The following is an 11,324-nucleotide window of genomic DNA, read 5'->3' on the forward strand; positions in this document are numbered from 1 at the left end:
GATCAGAAATATGCTTGGACAACCCCTGCAAGTGTATGGCATGCATTCACTTACAGATTTATGGCCACTGGTGAAAATAGATTTTGCAAGATTTTAGGAAATGGCACAAGGCTTGCACGTATGTGCTCAGAGGATCTGGTTTGCAGGTATGCAGTATGTAATCCAAGTATGATGAGTTCTTTCACAAGAGTTTAGTATTCGGGATTTCAGTTCCAGTCTGAAGCATTTGAGGGCACACACACCACGTGAGCACCCTGCTTGACTCAAATGAAGCAGCTTTCTCAGGCTTTGGTGGGGCTGTGACATATACTTACAACTAAACATATGCTAACCTCTCTTTTTGGATCAGGATCCTGTTTTGAAATATTCTACATGTGTGAAGACATGGAGTTTCTAAACTGCTGAAGCCTTCTAGTTAATGAAATATCATCATAGAAAAGGATAGGTTAATCCATATAATTCGCATGGAGTTCATTAAATCATGTTAAAATACTGACCAAACACAAGAGTTATATTTAGCTTGATCCTCAGAAGTGTTAGTAGCATTCTTTTAATGTGACAGATTGGATTTGGAAAGCAATATAAAACATAGGTTTGAGCATATAGAATTTTTTATTTCTACAACTGAAGGGCATTGTTCAGATCCATGTGCATTTTTAAGATCCTTTTCATCATTTAAAATTCAACTAATGCTAGTTTGCCAAAAACATTTGTCTTTATTACCTTTCAGTGCTCTGGAGAAGTTAAAAAGGGAACTGTTTATTACCCTTATTTTTCTTTAGAGTAGTAGCAAGAAGCGATGACTGACTTTGTTTCTTTGGTTGGCATAGAGATTTTTTGTTCATGAGACAAATGGGTATTTCAAGAGTAACGTTAACCTTGAAAAGAAACGATGCCTTCAATCTACAGCCACATAGTTATTTGTATACTTTTTTTCTTCTTTTTCCTTTCTTCCTCTCTTTTTCTCCCCCTAACAGGTGACGTGTATGCAGTGGTTGCAAGGGGACCATACAATGCTAGATATGATTGAGAAAAAACGTTGCCTCTGCAAAGAAATAAAAGCTCGACAGAAATCAGAGAAAGGACTCTGCAAACAGGACAGCATGCCTATTTTGCCGAGTTGGAAAAAGAATACTGGGACCAAGAAATACAGCCCTCCTCCTTATTCTAAACAACAAACTGTTTTCTGGGACACTGCAATCTGAGAGCTGTGTGGAGGATGCTCTCTCCACCGCATTGCACCGTGCAAAGGTAGCCAGCTTTCTTAATGAGGCAAAGGCTCTAACTAAGACTTACCTGCAGGTGTTGAACTTCCTAGGAACAAACACACCCATACAGTGCTCACCTGTCAATCGAAAGAGAGTTTTAAGTTCCCAACTGGATTAAGGCATATATATTTATCCAGGATTTTTTTGGATCCAGAAGATATTAGAATGTAAATATTTTGCCAGTATATTGAAAACACCCAAACTAATAACACTGCTGAAATATATATATATATATTCAAAAATTTATGAAGAATTTTACTATATAATGTTACTGTCATATGGTTTTATTAACTATTTTCTATGTGGTATTCATGTTCCCTCTCAACCTCCACCACCATTTTATTTCTCCTACCTGCCTAGATTTGGCCTCTGTACAAAAGCATGTGGTTGTACGTTATATTTAACAGGACAATGTACAAAACAACTCGGTGCTAGGGCTGTAGAAGTTACCTATAGGTGTGCTTGTTAGATGTCCTTAGCTTTTTTGGAGGGAGGGCTGGACAAGGGAGAGAGTTTTGGTGTGAAACAGCAAAACTGCAGGCCATGCAAATAGGAGTGCTCAATGTGGATGCCCCAGTTGCAACACATATAGCTCTGCCAACAGTTTTCTCACAAAGTTAATCGCATAGATTGCTCTTGGTTTTATCCTAATTGGTTAATCTCCAGCTATAGCTGCTTGCCAACAAGGGAAACTAAATTTTCTGAAGAAAAGCTTGAAACAGAAACTCCTCCCTGTGCCATCCAGCCAGCTAGTGGAGACCATGGTTCACTGTGACTGAGCGATGTACAGCCCGTGGCGAGGAGCCCGCTCGTTAGCAGGTTACAGCCGTGCCACTGCAGCCACGGCTCCTGTCTGCATTTGTCTTTGGTCCAGAAAAGAAGGGTGACAAAACCTGTTTACATGTTTATTAGTTTTAAATCCAGCAGCATGTCCTGTGTCAGATTACTGTGTGTTACCTATGGAGGTTGGCATTCAGCCCCCTGATAGCTGGTACAGAAATCTCCCTCGATTTCACATGGGTTTGAAGCAGAGGCCATGGAACATGTTCCCCCGGGTCTGCCGTGCCATCTTCCTGGCTGCCTCTGTAATTGGCTTACAATCCTGTATGATATTACACACATTTTGACAGAATATTACGTCATGACCAAAGAATTACGACCTCCTGGTTTTAACGGGAGAAAGAGATGGTTTAAGCTGATAATGAGGGTGAAATCCATGCGGCGAAATATCTTCTGGAAGAAGCTGTTGAGAACGAGGGAAGCTTGTACTGCTGTGGAGTGGGAAAAAATGATCTATGGCATATATTTTGTATATTTAAATTTCTATGTGTCTGAAATTTGGTAGCACAAAATCCCTCTCTAAAACAATCATTTTAGTATTTTATTCTGTGAGAAGAAAAGTTGTGTTGTTTGAAACTTCTTGTTATATCAGCTTTTCTTTGGAATTCTATTGACAGCATTGCCACAGCTGTAATTGCTGATCAAAAAACCAAAAATAACGAATTTTAGAAGGTTTTTGTAATCTATATTGCTAAAGTTTGAGTTTGAGTAATGCTTTATCGGTAGCAGTTTCTTTTCAGCCTCTGAAATAAAGTTTTTAAATATTTTATAACTAACTAATGTATATTTTGATGTCCAAACTGAGATTTCTGTAAAAGATAAAGTGTGTGTTTATATGTGTGTATGTATATTAGCATTATTGTGTATGTATATATGCATATGTATACACACATATATATGTATACATGCATGTATCTCTCTATATACTCATAGATGTGTGCATTAAATATTTGTACGTTAAGGATATACAGTGACAGGAATGGGTACACAATTGAAATGCAGATTTAAAGATGCCCTCACAGCCCAAGTGACCGAAGAAGAGACAGACTCCAGAGGCTGTGAAGGAATCTTTGAATACATGTTACAACCACTACCCCAAGTGTACATTCTGCTTATTCTCTTTTTTCTTAAAGAAAGAAAATGGCAGAAGAAAAACTCCAGAGATCTCGCAAAGTTCCAGAATCTGCTGGAAAGAAGACGGCTTGTTGGTCGTGAGAAATCTGTTGAGATAACAGGTTCATTATTCAGAAGTGCTTTGTCTTCCTTGTTAGGTGGCAGGAGAAGAACTTCTCATAACCACGTGTGAAATGCTCAGCTCGGCTCTTTCCCCCCTGCACTAAACGTGCGGTGACAAAACTAACGCTGCTGTCTGGCAGTACTGCCACACACCAAGTGCTGGCTTTGCAGTCGTGACCCACGTGGGTGAGCTGGGTGCTGCAGTGTCAGAGCCTCTGGAGGACAACAAACATGAAAGAAAGCAGTTCAGTACCATCTTCAGTAGTGTTCCTTCATATTGTTTCCTTTCCGTATCAGTGCGTAATAGGAATAACGATCAGGGAATTGAAGCGTTCTTGTCACAGACTTGTTTGTACATTCAGCCTGCCATAAAAGCCACCCCTTGTTTTGCTTTTACTGCTCAACACTATTTATGTTGCCCTTAAATAACTGCCCGTGTGCTTCCAGACCTCCATTGTATCCCATGGAAACAATGGCATTTTGTTTTAAAGCGCAACACTACATAAAAAAGTAAAACAGAACTTAGCACTTACCTTCCAAGCACTTTAGAAATGTGGACTGAACCTCGCGCTCGTGAGAATCGTTTTACTGAGGAGGGAGTGAGGCTCAGGCTGAGGAGTTTCCCAAGGTCACGGCCACAGCCAGGGCATGACACGTGCTGCCTGGTGTCCTGTGATGGCTGGCCCACCCCATCCCGTCGGAATGCTGTTCAGATGTTCTCCACGTTACCTATTGTCTCAGCAGTTTCTGTGTCACAGGGTGAATGACGGTGCTTAGTTACGCACAGTCAGTGAAGCTGTAGTCTGTATAAATATGCAATCTGTATATACATACAGATCACATATATACACACACTTAACGACGACTGTATATATGAAATTGTTTGGTATGCACTTATTTTGCTTTAAACTCCTGAAGTTAAACATTATTGTGTAGCAATTTGTGTAAAGTGCACTGTGATTTCAAGAAAGCACAGTAAAGTCACAGGTCTTGTTATTCTTGCACTAAAAATGTGTTTACGTATATTAGCCAATGTATGTCTACTTAATTGCTCCTTTTGACAAAGCAAATGGTATACAATGGTTCTTTTTCGTTCGGGTTGTTTATTTATTTTTAAGTGGACAACGGCACTATGTTTTTAAATGACAGGGTTTTTCAATAAAATGAAATCATTCTGTGTTCATTCCAGTGTAATACATTTACCAATATCTTAAAATTGAATGTCATATTGCTTTTCTTTCATATTTCATTAGAAATTGTCAGGTATGTGCCTGGGATTGTGTAGGAGTAAGGAGTAGCTAGAGGCTAACTGTAATAATATATTACTATCCGTTTCTATATACACAGTATAAATACATATTAATTTTCTTTTCATTTTTGTACTTGATTTTTTTAGGTAAGATGTAATTAAATGTACTTTGATACTTCTGAAGTAATAAGATGTTGTTTGAAGATCAATTCTGCTTTCTTTAGTGCATTGACAACATTTTACAATAATTTAGTGCTTATTTATTTGTGCTCCGGTGTAATTACAATAAAAAGCAATAGTTTAAAATATTTGGCTGTTCATTTTCATTTGGTGGTTTCAATCTAAAGCTGGGTTGTTCGCTAGGAATTAGCCAGAGATTGCTTGGAATGAAAAGTCAACTCACAGATATATATTTCCAGCATTCCCTAGGCACATCTGTAATCGCATCATTTGTTGGGGGAAATGAACAAATTGCTTTAATAGGTTAATATTTGCATGCCTAATTGCATCTAATGCCACGACTGTTATCCTCAACTAAATCATCCGGATAAGATTTATCAGTAGAGCAACCAGAAGTTTGGTTTTTCTAAGTGCCTCTCAGAGTTTGGTAATGAAGATGGTCACATCAAAGACCCTTCTTCAAAGATCTCCCTGTGAGCAGAACGCACTCTGATGGAAGAAGGGCCCATCCGCCATCTGAAAAGCTTCTTTTTTTAATCTGCTCAAAAAGTAAGAATAATTTTATGTGTTTCCAGACAGAAGCTTTATTTCCATCGTGACGTAAAACCAACCAGCAGATGTCCTACCGGCAGAATTCCACGGGGCAGCCGGGGACAGGACAGAGCTGTGGGAAAGGAGAGCCCCTGGAAAACCCTGCAAATGATGCTGATCTTCTTTGTGACTACTTGTTACTGTGTCTTCTGTTGTTGCAGTTTTCTAGCATGGATTCTCTGACTGAGAATCTTCTGTCTGAATTTTTAAGATGAAATTTTACAATTTAAAATTACCAAGAGCAAGGAAGCAAGGATTAAAAAAAAAAGAACAAATGAACAAACAAACAAACAAACAAAAAACAACAGCAACATTCTTGCTATGGCACAGAGACCTCATTTCTTTCTCTTCATGGAAAAATCTTCTTTGAATATGCCAAAAAGATACTATCCGTGCTTGTGTAGATGTCTATGTGGAACTGATCTGCTGGGAATCTTTTGGTTGCTCTTTGCAGGAGCTGATTCTGAGTCAGGTTGCAGATGACCCAAAAATGCTTTCCAAGAGCTTCCATCCAGGAGCCACGTGCTTTCCTGTGGCACAGCCTCTCTCCTCAGTAACGATCCCATTGCTAAGCCTTGCTACCTGCTTCCACTCCTCCTCAGACTCTGCCACCAACATTAAGAGTGACCCACCCTCCAAAGCAAACTCCAGCCTTTTGTCCCAGGCTCCTTATTTTGCAGAGATACCCTATAGGGATGACTAGAAATGAATGGAACTGCATTTTGTAGGGGAGTTTTTTTTATTTTTTTTCCCCAAAGACATTCAGTCTTAAAAGAGAAAAATAGATTGTCTGTCAGTTGAAGGGACAAACTGTGGCCTGTTCTGTTCAGTGGGACATTTAATGATATGTAGCCTCATAGCTCCTTCCTAAAGGCTTTCCAGCATGACTCCCCACCCACCCCCTCCCCATGTAACACAAGACCACTGCTGGAGACAGTAGCACCTGAAGGAATGAAGGGGAAGAATTGCCAAATGCAGCAGGAAGCATGAATTGTGGGAAAATCAGATTTTTTTTCCATTTTAGAATATGTTTATTGGCTTGCTTTGCCACTGCAGAGACATTTTCTATGTGCCATTGTTTCTTAAACAGAAGAGGTTTGAATTAAAAGGAGACAAGACCATAAAAAGCAATGGTTGAGTTTTACACTCGCATTTGCTCTAAGTTTATTTGAAAGCTGAAAGGTGCCTGCAGTGCTATATCTTGGGTTTCTGCTCCTTGTGCATTTTAAAACCCATCACAATAACACTGGCAGGAGTTACTGCTGTTTCCCTGCCACAGTCATTCAGAGTGACCTTAGCTGGTGCCAGAGTGGCTGCGAAGCAGTGAAAGCAGGCAGGGGCCTGACTTGCTAGGGAACCAGTAACCTGCCGTGAGCACAGCTGAGAAGCTGAGCAGCCATCAGAGGAGCAATGGGTCAACATTGCTCAGATCTATGGCCAAAGCTGACAGGGAAACTGCAGGAAACTAAATAAAATTTACAGAAACTAAAGACAACTGAAAAACACTGCTCAAAGACAAGACTAAGCGCATTTGGCATTTATTTTTTAAACCTGCCAACAACTCTTTCGGTTCAGTTTTACCTTTAAAGCAAAATTACACACCTGTCGCCTCTTAATTGTGATTTTGGGTGTGGTAATGGGTGGTGGTTTTAGTGCTCTCTCCACCTGTGGCATACTTTCACCTCACTTTGTCCTCTGCTCCCTTTACTTCTCAATCATTTATTTCACAATGTTCTTTGGGAAATATATTTGTACGTACCAATGAAAGTTCCCCTCTCCTCTTCTGTTCCTTTTAACATTGTGCTCTCCCTCCCTTGTTCTCAGCTGGCTCTCCTTAACTCTTTATGAAAACATGCAAAGAAAGCAGGAGACACCATCAATTCTATTTTAAATAATAGCCTTTACCAGTGCCATTCTGAGTGTATATACACTCAGAGAGATTCATGAAGGGATTCAGAAGTGGCTGCAAAGACTGGATGAAAGCAAGAGGCACTGTAGAAGCTGCAAATGTGCCTGCAGTTGCAGCCGGTCAGCAGAGAGCACAGGGCTTGATGCTCAAGTGTCTGCTGGGCTCAACCATCCTCAAGTGGAGGCATATTAAAAACAGGTGTGAGGGGAGAGGTTCTCTGGCTGCAGCTGGCAGGAATCAGCGTGGGCCAGGAGGAAATGTAATGGTGTGAATTAAAATGAAGGATCACTTTTCCCATAAACTTTCTTCCCCAGCTCTCAGCTCTGTCTCCTGAGCAGTCCACCACAACTCAGGAGCAGTGATGGCCTCTCTCAGCACTAAGGAAGATGGCAGAGGAGTGCAAGAGCTTCACCTTCTTTTGGTGGGTACCTGCACTCTTCCTGGCCCTTAGATTGGGAGCAGAGAAATGAGAAGTGGGGGATCAGGGCAGCTTCTCCTTCTGGGAACAGGGCTTCTTGCTTGGTTTCCGTTACCACCTGACTAGATGTTCGTGCCAGGAGATGCAATATGAATGTAGTAGCAATGCTTCTTAACCTTGATAGAAACATGAAATGCATTGGATTAAGCTGTTCCACGCTTGTACAAATGCACAGCTTTACAGATGCATGCACGAAGAAAAATAAGGTTAATTAAAAAAATAAATAAAACCCATGCGTTTCAGGAACAGTAAAAGGGAGATCAGCCCTTGATTTCCCATTGCCTCTGGTGGCAGTGGCTGGGTGTGGAAGGCCTGCAGAGCTCTGTGTGAAGAAGAGGGGCTGGTGGTTGCTTGGTGCGGTGCCTCAGTGCTGCTGGGTGGGAGGCAGCTGCTGCCTCAGGGGTGCTTTCCTGCCTGTGTGAGGTGGCTGCTGCAGGGGGCTCCTGTCTTGAGGAGGGCAGGGAGAGCAGCTCTCCCTGCTGGCAGACAGGCACCTGTGCTGTGCCCAAGTCTGAGCCGTGTGCCCCAGGGTGAGAGATGGTGGTGAACTTGGTGGTCAGTGCTACACTTCAGGCTCCAGTGCAAAAAGTTACTGAGAAGAGCCCACAGCCAGAGCTGTGGCACGTGGCTGTCAGGGCCCAGCTCTTTGGGTGTCTGCAGCATTGCCCACTAAGCTTTGTGCTGATGGGAATTGCATGGGACACACTGCTGTCTGCAGGATGCGCTCAGCCTCAATCTGCGCTGCCATTTCAGAGGACTGCAGGGGCATGGTGGATTCCTGTGGGGAATGGCGGAGTGCTGCGGGCTGCCCCAGCTGAGCGGAGGCGGGAGGGATGCAGCTCTACAGCCTGAGTGACACCCACAGAGAGGTAAGTTCTGAAAAATCCTTTGCTGTTCCCACCTAAATGTGGTGCACTGTGTATGGGAACCGTTAGGTCATGGCCGCAGCCAGTGATTGAGCACCTGGTTGGGAGGTGTGGCCAGCACAGGTGCAAGCAATCCCCCTGTGCAGCTGGAAGGGGTGGACCCGGGTCCTGACCTCAGATAACGGCTGGCAGCCGAGGGTGGAACACGTCTGCTTGCAGGTTGCTCCCTTCTAGAGTTTTCCAGGGCGCCCTTTTCTTCAAGTGGGTAAGTTTTACCTCAGTTGTGACTAATCCCTTCCCTGGGTTATCTGAGAACAGGTCGGGGCAGCTATATAACCCTATTTCCTGCCATGCGTTGGGGCAGGGGAAGCGTGCCCGGGCAGTCGGTGCTGGAGGGGAGAGCTGCACTTCCTCAGTATCGCTCCTAATTGAATTTCTCTGGCCGTGTGCTCTGTGACCTTATACTTTGTTTAGACATTAGCACCTCCGCAAAGTGGGTGTTAAATGGTGCTGTTATGGTTGGGAACGCTTTTTTTATGTCCGCTTGAAGAGTGTAAATGATTCTACAAGGTATGGGGCAGTGGAAACTCAGCCTTCGCTGCTCTCCAGCTGGCTGGTGTAATTCAGAGCAGCTCGTGTGGAATTCAGTTCCCACCGAAGACATCTTTGCCTTCCTGAGCTCTTCAGGGTTTTGTCCATTGTTATGGTAAACACAACAACTGAAACTCCCGAGTGTTTCTTTTTATTCTGTGAAGAGTCTGAGATGTCCTTTACCAAGCAGGCGGAGGCATTTATTTTCCACCCGTGTTCAGGTGCCTCAGTTTCCGTATTATCTGTCTGAGACATCTGAAACCAACGCTATCTCTTTCCTGGCTCTTACCCTGCCCGTGAGGAGTTCGTGGTGTGGTAACAACATTTACATTCAGCAAAAAGCTGAAAAGATGACTTACTCCTTACAGCCTGGGCAGTGCCTGCTGGGCGAGCAGTGAGCACAGCTGTGAGCTCCAGGAGGGTCAGCGGCACTGCAGCGTCTGCCTACAGGTGGCTCTCATGAGCTGGGGTCTGCTGGCACGCGGCGGCATCGGGAACAAGTTTGGGGAGTGGGGCTGCGATGGTGGTATCCATACAAAATTCGGTCTCGACTGATTTGCACAGGCTGTGAGGTTCTCTGTGCCATCCATCCCTTGGTGCTGGTTTCTGATCTAGGCAGGAGCAGGTGCTGTTCTAGTCTGACTGGAATATCAGCTGGCTTCAGAACAGTAAAGCTATGGGGCCTCCTTTGTGCGTTGTCAAGCAGGGGTAAATACTAGAGACAGCATCAAAAATACGAATGTATCAGAGAAAAGCATCTCAGGAATTGAGTCAGGGCTGCTCTGGCACTGAGTGTGTGTGCCTTCATTTGTGACCAGAATATCTGTGTAAGCATTTCAGAAACAAGTACTGTATGTAGTTCACAAAATTGATGCTGGAATGATTTTTGCCAGCAGTTGTCAATGATTTAGTACCGTAGACAGCCAGGAGCTGTGAATTTGACCAGTTACTCACAATTCTTCCTCATGCTCTTGCTGGCATTTCATTTACACTCAGCAGCTCCCTCTGTTTCATCACTTATGACTATATCTGTAGATATGTATAAATCTCTAGTAAGCTGTCTACAGTCATGCTTTCAACGTGTTTGAGAAATAATGAAAACCCTTCATGTCTTTTGGAATGAATCCGTACTTCTGATTATTATTTGTTTAAAAATCAGATTACTTCCCATCTGGTTTGGGCATTCAAGCACATATTATATTTTGTGACTTTCTATTGAAAAAGAAATATCACATTTTGACAAGCTTTAATCCAAGTGAGCATAATCCATGCCTAGTTTCACCTTCAGAAACATGAAGTAAATCTGAGCGTCAGCTTTCTGTGCTTCTGTAAGAAAGTTTCTTGCTACCTATTTCATTTCCACAGGGACATAACTTTTTGTTAACAGACTTCTGCTGCATATAAATCATCTTTCTGTCCTTCTCTCTCTGAGAAACAATTAATATGTAGTGCTTTTTGCTTGGGTTTTCCTTTCTCTGTGTTTCCACAAGATGAATGGGTGCTCTGTGGGGTGAGGTTAGTGGGTTTCTGGGAGGGAAGAGTTGTTTGGTGTCTCAGTATGGTGAAATATAACACTTGCATATTCTGATAGTTCAAGGCATGTCTTCAGAAGTTTTATACTGTTTCTGTGACAAACTAATAGGAAATCGGGCAAAATGCTGACTTGGGATGTTTGGTTGTGACAATCTTTTGTCCTTCAAATTGCATCTCTACTGAAGAGCATTTGATAATATAACAGAAGAATAATTAGTGCTGCATTTACTGCTGCACTGACTTAGGAAAATGCACTTTTAGATTTACCCTAGACAGAAGTTATTTTATAGCAGTTTGATTTATCTTTGGGTAGGCTATTATTGGCTGCCTGATACGGTCAATGGTAAAGTAAAGCCTTAATGAGAGCCCAGTATCAACTTGTCTTAGTGTGTTTTAAAACTCTGGAGACCTCAGCCTTGATATCTCTCCACCACATTTTTAAATGCCTCATTTTCTACTATCTGTACCTTGCAGATGGAAAGGCACTACTTTGCCATCATTTGTATGTATGTGTTACAGGAAAATGGATGCCAGATTCCAAGTGCCTCTGAAAAGAAGAAGAGAACAGAATTATTTGCTTTTT

General features: G+C 42.5%; 1 protein-coding gene across 1 annotated transcript in view; it reads left to right on the top strand.

Annotated features, from left to right (window-relative positions):
* Nucleotides 1-1,205, top strand: part of NYAP2 (neuronal tyrosine-phosphorylated phosphoinositide-3-kinase adaptor 2) — a 117,661-nt gene extending 116,456 nt beyond the window's left edge. Inside the window, exon 7 of the mRNA XM_065748218.1 lies at nucleotides 978-1,205. Within this exon, the coding sequence (XP_065604290.1) occupies nucleotides 978-1,205 (228 nt within the window). The remainder of the gene's footprint in view (nucleotides 1-977) is intronic.
* Nucleotides 1,206-11,324: the final 10,119 nt, after the last annotated feature.

Source organism: Cyrtonyx montezumae, unplaced genomic scaffold (assembly GCF_038088225.1).
Source record: "Cyrtonyx montezumae isolate F1298 unplaced genomic scaffold, pur_monq_1.0 scaffold_5, whole genome shotgun sequence".
NCBI classification, from domain to species: domain Eukaryota; kingdom Metazoa; phylum Chordata; class Aves; order Galliformes; family Odontophoridae; genus Cyrtonyx; species Cyrtonyx montezumae.